This window comes from Notothenia rossii (genome assembly GCF_949606895.1).
Source record: "Notothenia rossii genome assembly, chromosome: 2".
NCBI classification, from domain to species: Eukaryota; Metazoa; Chordata; class Actinopteri; order Perciformes; family Nototheniidae; genus Notothenia; species Notothenia rossii.
In genome coordinates, this window is record NC_136904.1 from 83,174,581 (window position 1) to 83,194,521 (window position 19,941).

The 19,941-nt window shown below is 40.6% G+C and overlaps 3 protein-coding genes across 3 annotated transcripts; 2 read left to right on the forward strand and 1 right to left on the reverse strand.

Moving 5' to 3' along the window:
* The first annotated feature begins 765 nt into the window (after positions 1-765).
* Positions 766-4,215, forward strand: cfap210 (cilia and flagella associated protein 210). Its single transcript, XM_079663540.1, has 9 exons — positions 766-998; positions 1,784-1,992; positions 2,120-2,293; positions 2,392-2,597; positions 2,681-2,837; positions 2,912-3,051; positions 3,138-3,330; positions 3,559-3,723; positions 3,792-4,215. Exons 1-9 carry the CDS (start codon positions 950-952, stop codon positions 4,131-4,133), a joined length of 1,635 nt encoding a protein of 544 aa, XP_079519666.1. The 5' UTR covers positions 766-949; the 3' UTR covers positions 4,134-4,215.
* A 1,345-nt stretch (positions 4,216-5,560) lies between these two features.
* ppig (peptidylprolyl isomerase G (cyclophilin G)) lies at positions 5,561-12,728 on the reverse strand. The gene is made up of 13 exons (XM_079666521.1): positions 12,575-12,728; positions 11,004-11,087; positions 10,583-10,657; positions 10,380-10,487; positions 10,041-10,085; positions 9,867-9,954; positions 9,730-9,759; positions 9,500-9,639; positions 9,178-9,355; positions 8,912-9,097; positions 8,732-8,822; positions 7,668-7,801; positions 5,561-7,370 (listed from the first exon to the last, which is right to left on the reverse strand). The coding sequence occupies exons 2-13, from the start codon at positions 11,062-11,064 to the stop codon at positions 6,386-6,388; spliced, it is 2,121 nt and encodes a 706-aa protein (XP_079522647.1). The 5' UTR covers positions 11,065-11,087; positions 12,575-12,728; the 3' UTR covers positions 5,561-6,385.
* Positions 12,729-13,169: 441 nt separating this feature from the next.
* On the forward strand, positions 13,170-19,829 carry fastkd1 (FAST kinase domains 1). The gene is made up of 15 exons (XM_079666923.1): positions 13,170-13,493; positions 13,615-14,125; positions 14,221-14,289; positions 14,458-14,583; positions 14,664-15,062; positions 15,162-15,272; positions 15,673-15,804; positions 15,890-16,367; positions 16,458-16,566; positions 16,638-16,766; positions 16,858-16,989; positions 17,073-17,186; positions 17,458-17,602; positions 19,314-19,428; positions 19,535-19,829. Exons 2-15 carry the CDS (start codon positions 13,791-13,793, stop codon positions 19,628-19,630), a joined length of 2,490 nt encoding a protein of 829 aa, XP_079523049.1. The 5' UTR covers positions 13,170-13,493; positions 13,615-13,790; the 3' UTR covers positions 19,631-19,829.
* The last annotated feature ends 112 nt before the right edge of the window (positions 19,830-19,941 follow it).

The following is a 19,941-nucleotide window of genomic DNA, read 5'->3' on the forward strand; positions in this document are numbered from 1 at the left end:
TTACAAGAAGAAGCCCTTTATTCAAAAATCATACTTAAGTAGAAAAACATAAGCATCAGCACTGCCTGAAGTAAAAGTTCCCTATACAGGCCATGCAAAAGGCCCATTTCAGAATTATACACATTACAAGTTTGTAATTGTTAATTCCTTCATGCTATACATGTTTTTATTTAACAGTAGATCAGGTCAGTCAAGTCCATTTTTCAGTCTTAATTCAAGAGATGCTGTTCATCACATGACTCATTAAGCTGCACATGACAGCCCCCTTATGTTTGTTTGTCAGAATGTCACAGTCGTAATAGTACATATTTTTTTAACACTAGATTTTACAAAACAGATGATTTGATTGTATGCTGATGAATCTGTATGAGTATTGGTACAGCAGTTGTTTGATTGGGTAGGCCTACAGTATCTGTGTCATTGAATTGTGAAGGGGTGTTTCCCTGTCTCCATTACCCTGAACAGAACAGCAGTAAGAGCAAAGCAGTTCTGGAGTCTAGATTGAACATTCATTTGTTTGACTAATCTTCATTTAAAACAGATGTCCCACCACTCAATTCAATGAGTAAACTGTTATTGAAGTAATATGTATCCAATTGTATTGGGTTTCCCGGTTGTCTGTGACAGCTTGAGCAAGTCATACTTTCCTAAAATATATGTTTGCATGATTTTAAAAGTGCAAAGGGAAAGAGGCAAACATTTTTGGCCATATTTCTATGACATTGATGTGTTTGATGTTACATGTTGGGGTCCCACAGCGCCATCTGGTGTCCATCAGCTGAAATGCCATCAGCTGAAATGCTTCTGATTGGTTCAGCCGTTGCCTGGATACACCGCAACAACAAATGCGGACACTGACAGAGCCGTTTGTAATCTGAATTTAACACTAGCTACAGAAAGATTTCAACATTCAATTGAGTAGTGCTTTTTTTTAGGTTATAGATATCAAATGGCATCGGTGGTCCAGCACGGCCGAAGAACAGGCTCCAGTAAGAGAGGTGAGAGTTGATCTACTTTAAAAAAAGGTATCTAACGTCTGTCACGGCTAAAATATTTTTTTCAAGTAGAGAGCAGTCTTGAAATACTTACCTAAAACTCAATACAGAAAATGTGGAGGGGCCTTGGAGAACATGTTGTTTAGTTATATTGCATCCATCCAAACGCATGCCCAAACTTCTTGCCAGAAAACAACTTCCTGTAGATTGATAGAGAACTGCACAGTGCTATTTTTTGCATGCATTTATATCTCATACATGCAAGGCCTGAGCCAGGATTTTAAATCCCAGAGTGCAACCTCCCCCATGAAGCAAATAACCAACAAAACAAGCCTGTGAAATGTTATTATTGTATTTGCCCATATTATAACTTTAAGAGTTATGTATTGGTCTGTGTAATAATTGCTCTTTTAAAGCTGTTTTAACAATTATTTGATATATTTCTGGTAGAGAAATAGAAACACCACACAACACACCTAAATTGGGAAATTTCATTTAGCAGCAATACATAAATAACTTGAATCAGATTATTAGTTTTTACAGGGCATAGGCCTACATACCTCATTTTCAGCATCTCCATCATTACAAAATCTGCTATTTAATTCCTTGTGTAATGACAGAATGTAACTTTAACTTGGAAGAAATAAATATGCATATTCTGGAGAAAAGCTTTTTCTGGAATATGTGACTATTTTAAAGTATGAATCAGCAATGTACTCAACTATCCATACTCCACAAAGGGGTGCTTGAATATAATTCTAGTTTTATTTCTGCATTTGTTTTATTAGTATCTTCAGCTGAGGAACCCAGCAGGATGATCGAGCCCCCAGACCTCCGACAGGTCACTGTCTTAAGCAAACGAGAATGGCAAAGGATTCAAGATGAAGTGAACCAGGTTGATAAAGACAAAGAGGATATGAAGGAGGCAGCCAAACAGAGAGAGGCCCTGCATTTGCAGTCAACGGAGGTGGTGAAACTCTGGTCCAATACCATCGCTGTAAGTTTCCTGTACAGATTTTTCAAAGATTTTATTTGCTGTATTACATTTTGACCTGCTTATTATGTTGCAAAACAAAAGCACAGCCTAGAGCAAAAGGTCAATACACTGTATTTTTTTTTTAAAGGGTCAAAGGCAAAAAAAGTTAGAGGCAAAGAAGAACCGGGAGGAGGCTGAGGAGGAAAAAAGGAAAATGATTGATCAAGAAGAGGCCAAATTTCAGCAGCAGCAGCGTGAAGAGGCCATTGAAAAAGCCAAGACTCAACTCTATTATGAAACCAACCGTATTAAAGGACTACACGTTAGTATCGCATGAGAAATATTGTGTCACCTGTACATGTTTGGCTATACAGTATGTTGATGTTTTGGGATAATTAATGATTGTTACCTCTTCCACAGCGTGCCCTCGTGCTGACTGAGGTGCTGGAGGAGAGGGAGGCGCAGATTAAACTGAAGCAAAAGATCAAGAGTGCCTCTAAAGATGTCGACAAGGAATTTCTGGATCTGGAAAAGACCGATATTGACGAAGCTTTGAGACAGGAGCAGGAGAAAGCACTTCGGAAAAAGCTGGAGGGACAGGCTGTGGTAGGACACCTGAAAAACCAGTAAGTCTCACATCAGACACATTATAGGCATTCCAAAGATATGCAAACACATGCCACATGAGAAAATGATACCTGTTCTTTAGGATGAAGGAACGTGAGCAAGTGAGAGAGCGTGAGAAGATCGAGAACAGGAAGGACGGAGAGGAAGCCCAAGGCCTTTTAGAACTCCACCGTTTGGAGTTAAACATGGAAGAAGAAAGAAAAGCAAAGCTGAGGAGAAACCTTATGCACGGTCACCTGGTAGGGCCTTAGCAGCACAGGTCATCTAGTAATTTTATAATTTATGACACCTAATGTTTAATCTGTATATGCAGGAACACGTCGCCAACAGTGACCTCATAAGAGCAACACATGCAAAGAAGCAGGAGGCTGAAGAGGAGCAAATAAAAATGTTCCTCTCGTCCAGACAAAAAATTGTAAAGTTACGGAAAGAAAAAGAAAAGGAATTGTTCAGGTAAGGCCCGGCAAAACAACCCGAAGTGATACAGTTACAGTTGGATCCATTGTGTATTAAGATCATACGTGTGACACGTTTTTCAGTGAGGCCCAGATGCGAAGAGAGTGGACCATGAACAAGCTGACTGTCACTCAGCAGGAGAAAACTGACAACGAGGGGCAGAGGATCGCAAAGGCTGTCGCTGAGCAGGATGAAAAACTGGCACAAAGGAAGAGAGAGGAGGATGAGAAGAAGGCGGCCATGTTGGAGTCAATAACTGCACACAGGGAATTCATGGTAACACAAGTTCAGATATTGCACCTGCAAAATACTACGGTTGCATGAAGCTCTTTATAAAGTAGTTATAATAAGGACATATTATGCTTATTTTCAGGTTCATACATGTAACTTCGGTTTCTACCAAAACATGTTTAAATGCAGTAATATAAAATCAGCAAATATGTCAGGACCGGCCCTACATGTAACAAAAGGTTCTCACCTGTTTCACAAACTGTGTTTCCCTAGCAAGAAAAGAAGGAGCAGAAGGACAAAACAACCAAACAAAGCATGATGGGCACACTTACGGCCATGAAAGAGGCCGACAGAATATTTGAAGAGAAACAAAAAATGAAGGCTCAGAAGATCAAAGCAGAAGGACGAAATGCACATGAGTGCAATGCTACAGAAATGGTAATGTTAAAACTATCTCAATGATTCATAGCCCTTTTTAACATGTCACCTTTATCCTCCGAATATAGGCTAAGAAAGGTGCCAAGCTCCAGCAGCGGAAAAGAGAGGAGCAAAAGTTTCAGGAGGACTACGCAGAGGTCATTGCTAAAGAAGAACACCTGTTTCAACAATACTCTCACGACCTCATCAACGCAGCGGCTGGGGCTCAGCGAAATGTGTTTCCTCTCTCCAAAGCGGCAGGGCAAGGGATCGGAGGAGGGCTCGGTCCTGCTTCTTGCTACCTCGTTCAGGACAACACTGGGGCTCAAATGCCCAAATATGTCTCTGGTGCCACCCAGGACATTAAAAGGATTAATGTGGCACGAAATATTCTTCAAGCCAAGATGAGACTTGGGTTCACATGGTCATAGGTCTCTCCTAGCTGGCAATTCTGGTTTAAAGTTTTGAACTCAGTGATTGTTTTGATAACATCAATAAAATGTTTTGACTGAGGCTGTTTGTGAAATCCCTCCCTCTCTCACTGCTAAAGTAGACTCAATAGTCTATTATATTTAGTCCTCAGTTTCAGCCATACTGTATATGGTTTCAGCACTACTGTCACGATTTTGAAATTTCGAAAAGACGGATTGCATTGTGGGATTGAAATCCAGGTGGGTGTCCAGTATCGTGAAAGACAGGCAGGCAGTAGTAACCAGAGGCGGGCCTCTGTACTTGAGTAAAAGTACAAGAGTGTAGGAATACTATGTTAGAAGTAAAAGTCCTACATTCAAAATGTTACTCAAGTAAAACTACAAAGTATTGGCATCAAAATAAGCATAAAGTACCAAAAGTAAAAGTACTTCTTAAGCAGATTGGCCCATATCAGAGTAATATGTATTATTTTTCGATTATAATTATTGATGCATTAACGTGTTATCAAAGCTTCTTAAGGTGCAGCTTGTATCGATGACTTTGTATTCTGCAGGGTAGAGATAAGAGGCAAATTCTCTCCAGGTGCAACTAAAGTCTTATTTAAAAGTTGATCATGTTACACATCAAAATCCAAATCTGTAAAGTAACTTAAGATATTAAATGAACGTAGTGGAGTAAAAGGATACGATGTACCTCTGAATTGTAGTGAAGTAGAAGCACAGTACCATAAAATGGAAATATTCAAGTGCAAGTATCTAGAAATGTTACTTAAGTAAATGTACTTAGTTACTTCCCACCTCTGGTTGGACCAAATGTACTCTAAAGAAACGTTGTCTCCATGTCCTGACAGACAACTCATGTCATGGAGACCATTGTTGAGCTTTGATAGAAAAATATAACGTGTAACTTTTACACCGAGTACATTGTACTCTGTACAGTAGCCACATTTGGAGGGATTTTAGACAAACACTGCTGAAGGGAGTTCATGTTCATTAGCGACAAGAGCAGTTGGTTTGGCTCCCCCCTCTGGCAATAAGTCATTACAACATGGGAGAGACCATGGCAACCGAGAAGCAGCAGCAGCTAAAAGTATGAAATGGACGCACCAGATAAAAACCCCTCAGTGAGGGAGGATAGGCTGAATCAGCACCGAGCGAACTCGTGAGGCATGTTTGTCTTTATGTATTTACACTCCAGCTTTAATCACAACTGAAAGTGAACATTACTTTGGATAACAAAATGTAGACACTGCAGTTGTATTATGTTATTACTGTTGATTACTTGTTATAGTTGTTTTTTAGGATGTTAAATATTTTATTGGCCTTTTGTTGCATTTATTACAGAATATTAAAGCAATTGATTCAAATCCACGTTGAGCTAAACGACAGTCAGGCTCTTCTAAAAACCAACTTGCACAAAACACAAATTATACAAATGTTTTTTATGTTGTACTTACAGCGTGACATTGATTTTTTTCTATTAAAAAAACAAACCAGGGTGATATCAAACCTGGCTAACAAATAGGATTACAGCTCAAGGTCATGGATGTACAAAAACAACAACAACAACAACAACAACAACAACAACAACAACAAAAAAAAACCACGGATGTACATGTGTTATCTAACTATGACATGGATAAGCATGCAAGGAATTATGAGTGTTCTTTTCCGGAACGATCGTTGCTAGTAAAAAATGACTTGAAGAGTAAACATGAGACATTTGCCAAACTTGGAGACGGAACAGATCCCACAACCCAACCAAGTTCAATGAAAACAAACATCAGGAGAACATTTCTTCAGGGGGAAGATGCATTATAAAGGATCTGTGTTGCAATAAAATCAGTTTGAAATTTCAACTATTGCAAAGTCAAAATATAATTTACCAATGAATCCAAAATAAAAAAAAACGCCTTTTCAAAGAACCTCTGGTCATGTACAATTGAAAGAACACCTGGTCCGTACCACTAACGCAGTACATCTCTCCCTCAGCCACTAATCTAACCCTCTAAACCAGCTGTGCAGCTTCAGCTAACCATTGCTTAGTGAGAGACACGATCAAAACAAGTCAAGTGTCGGCCATTGCAAGTTTGAGCAGTCTCCAGACAGTTTTGAAATGTAGCTTTGACACATTTTTCTACAAGCGTCCCACTCTAGACGGAAAGCTGATGCTGCACACTCCAAGTTTAGTGGGTGTAAGATAAGGGACAGACAGTTCAGATCTACTTCTATCCCTGTAGGATGTGATGAGCTCAGTCGCTGTCAGAGCTAGAGCTGGATTTATTCCTCTTGCTGTCGTTGCGCTCTCTGCCCTTCGTGCTATCTGGTCTCCGAGTGGCTGGGCTTCTCCCGTCTTTAGTTCTGGAGGTACTTTTCCCTTCTCTGCGTTTGGAATCTGGACTCTTCTGACGCTTCCTCTTCTCCTCTCTGTCACTGTCTGAGCTGCTGCTACGTCTCCTCCTCTGTCTCTCGGACTCTTTGTCCTTCCTATGAGACGAGCGATCTTTGCTGGCGTCTCTTTTGTTATGACTCTTGCTTCTCGAGCGCCTGCCTCTGTGGGAGTCTCTGGGTTTATTTCTGTCTGGACTCCTTGTCCGATGTTCCTTATCTCTGGATGTTCCCCGTTTCCTGTTCTCCCTCTCGCTGTTGGGCCGTCTCTCCTGACTCTTGCTACGCTCTCGGCCCCGCTCTTTGCTCTTGTCTTGTTTTTCTTCTTTGTCTTTTGAGACAGCGGGTGTGCTCTTGTCCCTGTTTCTGCTACCGGATCTATGTTCATCTTTTGAACTGTGTCTTTCCTTGCTTTGTGACTTTGTCCTAATCTTCTCACCATTTTTACCTTTGGCATCCTCTTTAGGCTTCTTCTCAGAGTCATGACTCTTATTTCTATCTTTACTTTGATCGGACTCGGACTGCTTCTCTTTCTTATTTCGGTCTTTGCTCCTCGAGCGACCTTTTCTGTCCTCACTTTTGTCTTTGTGACTCTTCTCTCCGCTTCTCGACCTCTTACTCTTCTCTCTGCTTTTACTGCGGCTTTGAGATTTATCTTTTTTCTTTGTCTTGTGTTTGCTATGCTTCTCATCCTTTTCAGCATTGTCCTTTTCTTTGCTTTTAGATCTGTGCGAACGGCTTTTCTTCTCTTTTTTACCCTCAGCTGCACGTTCGTGCTTTGTGTCGGAGGTCCGTCTCTCTCTTCTCGGAGCTTTAGCAGCCTCTTCTTTGGCATCAACCATGTCGCCTCTGAAAACATACCAGAGGAAATGTCACCACCTGAAGAACATGACAACTGACCTCTGGTAACACCATGAAGCTACATGACATCCGTACAATAACGTTCTTGGCTAATACATTCATTTATCAGACACGTAACGTAAGGGTTCAGAGGACTCTTCTATGATTTGCTTACATAGTGCACCTTGTTCAATTACACTTGATTAGCTTTGAAAGTTTACGTGTCACAACCACCATTATCTTTACTATATTTCTGACTTGCACTTTAATATACTCGTGAATAATACAAAGTGAGGATTCTCTTACTTGTCTCCCTTTATCCAGCGCTCTCCGGGGACCGCCCTCATCCTCTGACGGTTCATCTCTTGACGCCAGTGTGGAGGAGTCTCACTGCGGCGGAAACCATCCCTGGACCTTGAGCGAGATGGAGTCCGATAGCGCTGTAGAAGGGAAATTACAAACCACTTACCTCTCTTCTAAACAGACAGAAACTGACTTAAACACAGATATAGAGCGGGACATTTGTGCGCATTGGCTGGGAAGAAATGAGACCAGCTAAAACTGACAGCACAATTAAATTATGGGCTAAACAAGCTACTTAAAGGTAGGGTAGGTAAGAATGGAGAAACCAGCTCGAGTGCGCTAGAATTTGAAAGTACGCAGCCGAAGAAAATCTGCCTCTCCCTTCAGACTTCCTCACAGAGCCCCTCCTCCAACACACACGGACATGACCAATGAGCACGAGATAGGTTTGTGCACAAGATGGAACGTAGGCCAATCCAGTTATTGTAGCCGGGCCGGCTCAGATGATTGGTCGTGCTTTTTACAGCGCCACGGCTTCCACAGATGAAATGTTTTTATGTATTCATTGTCAAAGCATTTCATGTATTCATTGCTATCGGGATGTTAAGAGCATTCCATGGAATATAACAAAAAGTGTTTCTGAAGTGAATGACCTACCCCACCTTTAATGCCCACAGTGGAAACAGCGGTTTCAGAGTTATATTAACTGTAGCTATAAATGTGTTTTGTTCTCAGTCTTCGGAAGGGGGGAGCCAGTGGTCTAGCTCATCCCTTCTGCAAACTGAGGTCGATCTCGCACTGGAATAAGGAAGACCATGATGGAGGAAGTCTAGTCACTTGGCAGTGCAGCCAATACAGACATTTTAGAAAACAGCATTCAAATGTTTATGGATGGGGAAATAAAAAGTTTTTTGCATCACTGCGTTATTGAAGTTATGGTATTTTTTTCTCCATATTCGTTCGGCCACAGTAGCAAGAACCACAAGCTAAAAGCCAAACATGAATTGAACTGTGAAAAAGAGCAACACATGTTAGCTGAGCTCTTCCTATTGGTGCAGTGTACCTACCCGTGGACCCCTGCCTTTTATCTTCCTCCCGGATCTTGTCATCGCAAGTCTTCTGTTATAGGATGACTGAGAATTATATCTTATGCCAGCACTAGGAAGAGAAAAACAAGGCATTACATTTAGCGACCAAGGCATGAAGTTTGGATTGTGATCACAACGGTTGTTTGTGGGCAGACTCGCCTCTCTCTGGGTCTTTCATCTCTACTTGACGGATCCTTTTCAGACTCGTCTTGTCTCTTCTGGACCGCCTGGGGACTCCTCCTCATGAGGAATCGGTTCTCTGGGATGGCTGGGATATCTTCAGGACGCACAGTGGAGGTAACCAGCTCTTCTTGTTCTTTCTCTTCAGCGCTCTCAGCCTCCGACCTAGGAAAGCATTGTGGCTCAGAATCAAAACACCGATCAAACTTTAGACTGGGGAAAATGTGACAGTAAAAAAAAGCTACCTTTTCTTTTCCTTCTTCTTCTGTTTCTTTTTTAGCTTTTTCATCTTCTTTTTCTTTTTCTTAGATTCCTTCTCAGACTCTTCTGTATCCGAGGAGGATTGTGACGAGCTCTCAGAGTCGCTGGAGCTGCTGCTGGAGCTGGAAGGCGCCATCTCTTTCTTTTTTTCATCCTTCTTTGCTGCAATAATTAAAGAGTCTGTTAGAGGCACGGCTTTATACATTCTGAAACCTGAATGTGCTCAGACAACATTTGCAGGAAAATAATATTTAAAGTGTTGGAAACAAATTTAAAAACCACTAAAAACAAGTTCCCCAAACAAACCTTTAGATTTAGGGACGAGCTCTCCACAGTTCATAACATTCACGTCAGCATACGGCCGGCTATTAGGATCTGTCTTCTGGTTCTCCATGGTTTGAACAACGTCTTGGCCAGAAATCACATGACCAAAAACCACATGGACACTGAGAAAACAATAGAGTGGTGGGGAGCTTTAGCAACATTGATCTTTTTAAAACAAAGTGCACAATGCATTGAAATCAAGCTGCACTCACCCATCCAGATGTGGAGAAGGTTTTGTTGTTCTGAAGAGTTAGAGCAGGCCAATCAAGAGAAAGAGAGCACATATAATTATTATGAGAGAAAGAGGAAATAATGCATCAAATCTTTAATGTGTTGATAAAGTGCTCACATGAAAAACTGCGATCCATTTGTATCTTTGCCTCTATTGGCCATGGACAGCAGGTACTGCTTGTTGTGTTTAACAGCGAAGCTTTCATCTGGGGGAAAAGGAGAAGATTGTACTGCCATCTTGAAGCCAACGTCGGTTTGGTTAACAACTGACAGCTGACAGTGGCCTCTTTACCTTCAAAAAAGCCTCCGTAGATGGATTCTCCTCCTTTTCCATTTCCTATGAAGTTAGAGAAAAGAGAAAACATGAGAAAGGGGGCTACAGCAGGAAAGAGATTTATGGTGGTATAAAACATTTGATGGCTGGTAGTCAGAGATTGGTTTGGTTGATGTGAAGTTTGTTGATGCATCATTATTGGATGCTGATATAGCTGATACGAATTGACAGCCTTGTGATGCTATTAACAGAGAAACTTGGAATAATTAACTATATCTTCACAGTCTTTAAATATGTTTGACTTAAATTACAAGTGTTAAAAACTAAATGCACACCCTTCTAACTTTATTAACTGACCTTCGCTGAAGTCTCCCCCTTGAATCATGAAGTCTTTTACGACTCGATGGAACAGGCATCCTTTGTAGTGCAGGGGTTTCATGGTTCCCTTTCCAAGGCCTTTTTCACCTGAATGGAACCAAAGTCAATTCTCAGTAATCAATATTTAACTCTGCTATGAAGTAAAAGGTTGGCATCTTCTTGTGGATAGATGTATTGTTTACCTGTGCAGAGGCATCGGAAGTTTTCACAAGTTTTGGGACAGATGTCTGAAAATAACTCAATCACAACTCTGCCAACTGTGAGAAAAACAACATTGTTAGTTTTGTTCACCATGTTAAGAAATGACCTAAAAGTAATCAATAGGTACATTTACCTAAAACTAATGCAATATAATACATATTAAAAATATCATTACAAGATGTCCTCCAACCCTTCTGTCCAATCCATTTCATATCAATGAAGGCAGACTTATATTAGGAAACAACTTTTAGTTTACCATTTTTCTGTTCAAACAAAAACATGACAGCATAACATTTTTGGACGCAACATTTATTGTAGGGCGGTTATATTAAAATCTATTATGATGTAGCTGTTATTCAACAAACAGAGTGTTTATATTACTAAGTATTGGAAAATTCTTACCGAGCACATTACTAATGCCGACGTCAAGGAAGACCCGAGAGCGAGGCGTCTTGATCCCCATGATCACCTTTACTGATCAAACACCTGAAGAAGAGAAACACAGATAACATGAAGCTAACTTACAATCAGTGGTTAAATAAGTACATTTAGTTAAGTACAATTTTGAGGTTATGCACTTTATTTAGTACTTCCACTTTTGTCCTATACAGTACTGATAAAAGTCATAGTTTCCAGAATAGAAATATTACAAAGTAGAAAGGGAATTTCCATACAACTTAAGATAGTTGGACAATTAAAATGGCAGAGAATTTCATGTGAACATTTGCCAAAGAATTGTGACATCTATAGTCCTAACCTCTGGACAAAATAATTCAATTATGAGGATTAATAATTAGAGTGATACTGTAGTTATAAAATAAGAATTGTTCTCGGTCTTCGAAAGGGGGGAGCCAGTAATCTAGCACATCCCTTCTGCAAACTGAGGTCGATCTGGCACTGGAATGAGATTGGAAGACCATGATAGAGGAAACCCAGTCACTTGGCAGTGCGATTTAATGGGCCAGAGAATGGGGGAAGGGGGGGAGAGAGACAGCCGGCTCGGGATTCGAACTGGCTTACAAGGAAATGAAATGTGCACAAGAGTCGCCAGCTCTAACCACTGAGCTATCAAGCAACACGAGTAACTTTAACATCAGTATATAGAGATCTTTAGTTACTGGTTACTTCGCACCCAGGTCTTGCATTATTAAAGTTTACAATTCCCAGCAGTATATTATGTAAAATAGCTTTACCAGTTACAACAATGAAGTGATGCACGCATATATGCAGCAATAATATATGATTATTATAAAGACTTCTGAATTAGGCTTTTCTGCATTTTCAGTACTTTCACTTCCGATTACTTGGGTATATATTGATGGCGATATGTTTTTCTTGTTATCTTACACAACATGCCTGTTGGAATTTTGAACATGTAACAGAGTATTTTTAAACTGTGCTTTTAGTACCATTACTTTCGTAAAATATATAGTTCCACCAGTGTACTCACTTTTAGCTTATAATTGTCATTTAACAGTCAGTATTAGCTAAAAAAGAAAACTGCGTACCTATAAGGTCTGACCCGCTGAACTTGTAATACTAATAAGAACATTTGGTGCAAAGACAAACATTAGGTTTTTTCCTGAAGGATATAAAATAAACATAAACCTTACCGACACAGTTAACGCTGATTTGACTGCTCGAATATATAAAAAGAACGAGGCTAGCTATTTCTCGTTTGCTTCATAATCAGCTAGCTAACTAGCAACGCTATTGAAGCATCACTTCACCCGTGGATCCGCATTTAAAGAAACCCCTTTTCGTGTTTATCAATCAAACATGTTCACACATTCACCAATTTGGACTCTATCGTTATAGTTTCAAACACCGTCAGCCTAACGGTAGGCCTAGTGTTAGCATTAGCAACTTTACCTAGCATCCACCAGACAACATGTTACTGGGATTCCTATTACATTTCGACATATTAACTGCACACATGTCGCTAAGACATGATCAATGCAAACACACATCACCTGGAAACACAAGGATATCACTCCATACAGCGAACAGCTTTCACAGACGACGACAATTAAGTTTCATTCAGTGTTGGACTAACTGTTTTCTAAAGATGGCGCGGCTGGGACGTCAATGTATTTCAAGAAGCGTGCGCCAGTCAACGCAGACGGTCACGTATCTGAGAAACAGGGGGCAATAAATGCCCTGCAACTCGTCTGTCAGGTACATGTTTCTGACAGGCTGCTTATCCAGATCGCTCATGTTGGTCATTTCCACACAGCAAGCAAGGACCAAACAATTTGATCTTTCATAAAAAAAAAATACAAAACACCCCTTCCGTCTCCCTTTAAATGCATGGCGTTAAAAGTTAGCCACCCTTTCCAGGGAAAATTGGGAATGTAACGTTGAAATATTTTCAAACGTTACACAATTTTTGTATTTGTATGTAAGTGATACAGACATAAAGCACTTGTAAGCAATGTTTTAACGCTGGAAAACCACCTTAGCCTAGCCTGGACTGGTTGCCTTGTACAAGGGCGATTTTGAGCTCACCAGTATGCGTGAGCGGCTGCCTGAAAGGCATGACCCAGGGTATTACAATCCCTTTGTCCCTTATGTCACTGGCTACGGAAGTGAAACATTATAGCACCCATGCTGGCTAATATTGACTTTGAATAAGAGGTTTTAATGTCATATTCTATTTGTGTTAGATATGTAATGTTTGGATATCTGCAATTTGTAGAAATATAGCAAATAATTCAGGTAACACGTGTATTTTGGCTTTGTAAGTAATGTTAGGACATATTTTCTTTATCCACGTGAATATCGCGTTAACTTAGCAACGGGTAACTCACTGCAGTGTTGCTGTTCACTGAAGGAAAGTCATACAAATCTGTGAATGGGGCTGTCTACGAGATGAAACGCTCTGAACCTTAGGTCAGCATGTCACACTGAACTTACTTAACTGTCATGCACGTGTTTTTGCATTTGTTTTATACAATCAAAACAATTTAAGATATTTTGATGTGTATATTTTATGTGTTTGTTTTGTATTCAGTGTCCACAGGTCCCTGGTAGAGCACCCACCATATTCCTCCTCCAGACTGTAGTTTTGTTGTTTTGATATCAACTGGCTAAGCCTGGCTGTTGGTTTGACATTCAGATGCACAGTGTGGACTGGGTTTGTTTAATGAAGGTCCCAGTGCATACTTAATTTGAGCCCGCTTCAGTGTGATGTTTAGGCTCAGGTGTGGTAGTTCCTTCCTTCGGAGGCTCCTTCATGGAGGGACAGTTAACCGAGACCAGGTTATGCAGCAGCTGCAGGTATGCGCTGCTGAAGACCAGGTTTTGGATGTGGTGGGTAAAAACAAGGCCAAGCTTACAGTGAACCATGTCAGCACAGCTGTGGGGATGCTGTTTCAGTTTCAGAGAGAGAAGCCACAAAAGCTCAGGACTCTTAAGGTCATCAGGTGCCATCCTCAATTCTTAACCCTCCGGGTTTTGGCAGAGAACAAAATTGCTCTGATGGATGATTTAACGTTGGTCGACACGCTTTACAGTTTCCTCAGGTACAAGAATATATACCCTAAATCATTTTAATTTATATGTTTTTGGATGTATTTTATAGACATAATAACAAACTGTTTTATTATTCATCTTTTAGGTTTAATGTGGATGGCCATGACTCTCTTGTTCAGCAGTTAGTTTCAGAAGCATGGCTGAGAATAGACAGGTATGTTTGCATTACATTCTTAGGTAACTATTATGGACATTGCAAATTGTAAATGTTATAAAAAGGTAAATAAGCATTTTGTTTTATACATTTTACCAAAATTGATATTGTCAAAATTGTTTGTTGAAGTGTATAATGGTTTTAAAACAAATGAATTGGAATTCACAGACTTCCAATGGAATCCCTATCCAAGTTTTCCATATGTCTCAATGATCTGCAACTTCAAAACAGTCCGCTAATGGGCCACATCACCAGTATAGTGGATCAGAGTTTGTCGTACATTGATGATGGCAGGTTGGTCAAGTAACAAATGTTTAATGGATTATAAGTACCTTTTTTATATATTACATTAACGCATTATCATGTTTTTCCAGGATCCTGACATCACTGATGGTCAGCATGTCGTCCCTGGTGTCTCCCCGGCTTCAAGATGCCCTTATTAGCAGGGCAGAAGAACTCCTGGATACCATGGATCCAGCTAAATTTAACAACCCGCGGAGAATAGTGCAGTTCATGCGAAACATAAAGCGCAGTTACCGGCCCCTGCTGGACAAGTGCAACAAGATTATCTTAATGAACATGTCCAATCTGGATGCAGAAAACATCTGCATGATCATGGGGCTGTATCAGGGTCTGCAGTTCAACAGCTGTGACTTCAGTCTGGCTGTCAAACCAAGACTAATAGAACTCATTGATTCGAGCACGGATCCTCACTCCTTTACCAAACTGTTTGTCGCTCTGGCTCCGATGGCCAGTCAGGAGATCAGAGACGGGTGTGTGTCATTATTAGTGTAGGGATCAGTGAGTTTAATCTAACCATTTACTGCAGTTCTTCAGTCTAATGCTTCTCCAATGTGGTGTCATCTCTTCAGGTTGGAGAACACTGCCCTCCTGTTGGCGGATGAGCTCACTCCACATCAGGCTCTGGCTTTAGCTGAAGCTCTACAAGTAATTCAGAGCAGGAATATTAGCTTACTGAAAAAGTGAGTTTATTATGTCTTATCTTAATAAGTGGAGCCAATCTTTTTGCCGATATCTACTTACTGCAGATACTTTAAATGGTAAAACGGATATTAGTACAGCAATGACAAGTCTTTTAGTTAAATGTTCATTCTTTACCTCAGAAACATGCCCATTTAGCTTTTCTCGTGCTTCTGATCGTATCTCAATTTTTCTCTGCAGAAGAAGTTGTCATCAAATTGTAGATATCTAAATTTCGAGGTACAAGGTCTCCATTACAGTTATACATAGTTTGCCTAAAGAGCTGTGACACATTTATTTCTAATTGTATCATATTGTTCACAGGTATTTTGTCAAAAATCTTTATCATAATGTGGTTTATATCAATATTTAAAATGTAATTATTACACATTTCTTTTCCAGAATTACATCAGTGATCCGGAGGAACCTCCATGTCTACAAGCCAGTGGAGGTCGCACGGTTCACCCAAGTGCTTTTCCATTTGAAATACCGGAACCCTGAAATCTTCGCTAAACTAAGACAGATTTTGGTCGAGTAAGTGTTTCTTTCAGCTAAGAAGGACATGTCACTTTATTATTTGATTTAATTAAACTCAGCCTGCTTCCACTTTACTTTGCAGATTTATGGCGTGCAGCGTCGTCCCCTACGAGGTGACCATGTTGACCCGTGTTCTCTCCCTGTTGCCATGCCAGCGCGTTGAGGAGAGCGTGATCTCCCGGGTAACGGCAGTGGTGACCCAGTGCAAACTCAATGACCTCAACACCATGTCTATTTCCGTTGCCAAGTGGTTGCATAATGAACCCTCCTACCGCCACAACACTCTGCTGCTTCTGCTGAAGACCCTGAACCGCTGTGTGCGCGAGAGGCTGCAGAAGGCCGAGCGGCTGGAACCGCTGCTGGAAGAGCTCAAGTACACTTCAGGAGAGTGGTTTGAGGAAATGCTGCTGGATGAGACAATGGTCACATTGAAGAGGATGATGGACCAAATCCACTGGACCAATGTGCCGGCGTTGTGCCTCTTTCTAACCAAAATAGATCACATCTGCCCTCCCCTGTTGGACCGTATTGCCACTGTGGCCATTAAAGACATTGACAAGGTAGGTTCCTTTATGGACATCCCCCTATGTTAACTCTGGAATAGTTAAATATATTAGGAGTACTTTTATACTTTCCTGTATTTTTTTCAGATTCACTACCGGGAAATACATGCCATCCTTCTCCCGTTCAGTGTAATGAATTATGATACACCAGACGAGTTCTATGATGGCTTTATTCAGTGTGTGACTGCTCATATCAGTAAGTTGATTCATTTAGACTTTTTTATCCTTATTCTAAGCTTGCACTAACACCTTTCTTTCTGTCTGTAGGCTCCTTTGAACCACATATGCTAGTTCACCTGGGGTACACTTTTGCTTTGGCTGACTATTTTCCTGAGGAAATAGTCAGAGAAATCTTCAGTATAGAGTTTTTGGGAAAGCTGGACGCCGAACTCGAAAGTAAATCCCCTTTTAGCTTAAAAAAATTAATTCAACTTGAGATGCAAGCACTTCCCATTTCAGGAGTAATTGTTGTCCCTACTTCCTGCAGCTCTACCTGATAATGTCACCATGCGGACCAGACTGCGCCTCATGGAGCTGAACCGCGCCGTGTGTCTCGAGTGTCCTGAGTACCAGGTGCCGTGGTTTCATGAGAACTACTGCCAGCAGTTTCAAAAGCAAGGTATACAATGATGGAACCATTTTTTGGTTACGAAGCATGGAATTCAAATGCATCTACACTGTGAAAATGTTAATTATTTTCAGGGAAAGTCACTGCAAGTTCTATGCAGCAGCAAATCCACAAGATGCTGTGTGAGGTTCTCGGTGGCATTAACTGTGTCCGAGTAGCAGTTGTCACCCCATACTTTTACACTGTAGGTAAGTAATATTGGAGTATTTCCATCGGATAAAGAGTAATTTGATGATGTGTGTCACATGTTTCTACTCTCAAAAAGTCTGCAAATGTAAAAAAAAACATACTATAGGTAGCTTCTATGCTCTAAGTATTAGTGTTTTATTACTCATGATGAACAAAAGATTTAAGATAACTGTTAACTGCATGACTTTTCCATTTAATGACATTCCCCAAACTTGGCCCCAAAAAAGAGATGTATCTTTATGTTATATGACCATGTCTTTGTCTTTTCAGACTTTGAATGCGTTCTAGACAAGCACTTGCAGCCGCTGCCCTACAGCGGGCCCAGCACTCTGCAGGTCTCAGACAGAGGAAAGGTTTACTGGGGAACGAGCTCAGAGGATACCACCTGGGATGTGCTGACACCTGGAGCTCAGCGGTAGGGATTTATCGGAAATATAAAAGATGATCAAGTATACCACTCAGAAATGACATACAGTTGCAAGAAAAAGTATGTGAAGTGAACCCTTTGGAACTACCTGGATTTCTGCATAAATTGGTCATAACATGTGTTCTGATCTTCATCTAAGTCACAACCATAGACAAACACAGTCTGCTTAAACTAAAACCACACAAACAATTATATGTTTTTGTGTTTTTATTGAACACACCATGTAAACATTCACAGTGCAGGGTGGAAAAAGTATGTGACTCCTTGGATTTAATAACTGGTTGACCCTCCTTTGGCAGCAATAACCTCAACCAAACGTTTCCTATAGTTGCATATCAGACCTGCACAACGGTCAGGAGGAATTTTGGACCATTCCTCTTTACAAAACAGTTTCAGTTCAGCAATATTCTCGGGATGTCTGGTGTGAATCGCTCTTTTGAGGTCATGCCACAGCATCTCAATTGGGTTGAGGTCAGGACTCTGACTGGGCCACTCCAGAAGGCCTATTTTCTTCTGTTGAAGCCATTCTGTTGTTGATTTACTTCTGTGCTTTGGGTCGTTGTCCTGTTGCATCACCCATCTTCTGTTGAGCTTCAATTGGTGGACAGATGGCCTTAAGTTCTCCAGCAAAATGTCTTGATAAACTTGAGAATTCATTTTTCTGTCGATGATGGCAATCTGTCCAGACCCTGAGGCAGCAAAGCAGCCCCAAACCATGATGCTCCCTCCACCATACTTCACAGTTGGGATGAGGTTTAGATGTTGGTGTGCTGTGCCTTTTTTTCTCCACACATAGCGTTGTGTGTTCCTTCCAAACAACTCAACTTTGGTTTCATCTGTCCACAGAATATTTTGCCAGTAGTGCTGTGGAACATCCAGGTGCTCTTTTGCAAACTTCAAACGTGCAGCAATGTTTTTTCTGGACAGCAGTGGCTTCCTCCATGGTGTCCTCCCATGAACTCCATTCTTGTTCAGTGTTTTAAGTATCGTAGATTCGTCAACAGAGATGTTAGCATGTGCCAGAGATTTCTTTAAGTCTCTCGCTGACACTCTAGGATTCTTCTTCACCTCATTGAGCATTCTGCGCTGTGCTCTTGCAGTCATCTTTACAGGACGGCCACTCCTAGGGAGAGTAGCAACAGTGCTGAACTTTCTCCGTTTATAGACAATTTGTCTTTCCGTGGACTGATGAACATCAAGGCTTTTAGAGATACTTTTGTAACCCTTTCCAGCTTTATGCAAGTCAACAATTCTTAATCGTAGGTCTTCTGAGAGCTCTTTTGTGCGAGGCATGGTTCACATCGGGCAATGCTTCTTAAGAATAGCAAATTCAAAACTGGTGTGTATTTTTTATAGGGCAGGGCAGCTTTAAACAACACCTCCAATCTCGTCTCATTGATTGGACTCCGGGTTGGCTGACTCCAGACTCCAAATTAGCTCTTGAAGAAGTCTTTAGCCTAGGGGTTCACATCCTAGGGGTTCACACACTTTTTCCACCCTGCACTGTGAATGTTTACATGGTGTGTTCAATAAAAACATGAAAACATATAATTGTTTGTGTGGTATTAGTTTAAGCAGACTGTTTGTCTATTGTTGTGACTTAGAAACAACTTATGCAGAAATCCAGGTAATTCCAAAGGGTTCACATACTTTTTCTTGCAACTGTATGTTTGACATCCTCCTTTCTCTTATCACTCAGAGTTGCTGTGAACTTCCTTGATTCCAAGTCCTTCTGCAAGAACTCTCAACATTTGAGAGGGGATGCTCTGATGAAAAAAAGACATCTTGAAATTCTGGGATACCTTGTGGTTCAGGTGAGAATACGTAATATAAGATTGCATGTTCGAAGTGTGGTACATCTCTTACACTGAAAATGTGATATGTCAGTCACACTCAATAGTTGTTTGTGTTTTTAAACAGGTCCCTCACTTTGAATGGAACTCGATGGAGCTGTCGACTCCGAACGCATGGAAGGAATATCTAAAGAAGAACCTATTTGGAAAGCTTTCTTCCTAAAGGCCTTATTTATTGAACATTGAAAGTAATGTTACACTCATTGAGTTTTGTTTTGAACGTCTTCAGACTTAACTGAGTTTGGAAATCACTACTGCTGTTATCATATATCAAGTGCTTCTTATTTTCAACTCTAACCTCATTCTAGATTGTGTATTTTTGGCTTTTGTATTAAAACAAGTACCGGTATTTTAAATATAAAGCATCACTATCTTTTTTTTGTGACTTTTCTCATACAACAAGGATACAAGTATTAAAACCTGCCACAATATTTATAAATGTGGATGTTGTCCATGTAAAAACAAACCAAAACA

What these genes read in the sequence shown, in the direction of transcription:
- cfap210 (XM_079663540.1), top strand. Translation starts at nt 950, where the DNA reads ATGGCATCGGTGGTCCAGCACGGCCGAAGAACAGGCTCCAGTAAGAGA. An exon ending in GTAGGACACCTGAAAAACCA is followed by an intron (nt 2,598 to 2,680) that starts GTAAGTCTCACA and finishes CCTGTTCTTTAG; the next exon opens with GATGAAGGAACGTGAGCAAG. An exon ending in ACCTTATGCACGGTCACCTG is followed by an intron (nt 2,838 to 2,911) that starts GTAGGGCCTTAG and finishes CTGTATATGCAG; the next exon opens with GAACACGTCGCCAACAGTGA.
- ppig (XM_079666521.1), bottom strand. Translation starts at nt 11,064, where the DNA reads ATGGGGATCAAGACGCCTCGCTCTCGGGTCTTCCTTGACGTCGGCATT. An exon ending in AGGGGGAGACTTCAGCGAAG is followed by an intron (nt 10,086 to 10,379) that starts GTCAGTTAATAA and finishes CTAACTTCATAG; the next exon opens with GAAATGGAAAAGGAGGAGAA. An exon ending in CCTTCTCCACATCTGGATGG is followed by an intron (nt 9,640 to 9,729) that starts GTGAGTGCAGCT and finishes TTGTTTTCTCAG; the next exon opens with TGTCCATGTGGTTTTTGGTC.
- fastkd1 (XM_079666923.1), top strand. Translation starts at nt 13,791, where the DNA reads ATGTTTAGGCTCAGGTGTGGTAGTTCCTTCCTTCGGAGGCTCCTTCAT. An exon ending in TCGTACATTGATGATGGCAG is followed by an intron (nt 14,584 to 14,663) that starts GTTGGTCAAGTA and finishes ATGTTTTTCCAG; the next exon opens with GATCCTGACATCACTGATGG. An exon ending in AGTCAGGAGATCAGAGACGG is followed by an intron (nt 15,063 to 15,161) that starts GTGTGTGTCATT and finishes TCATCTCTTCAG; the next exon opens with GTTGGAGAACACTGCCCTCC.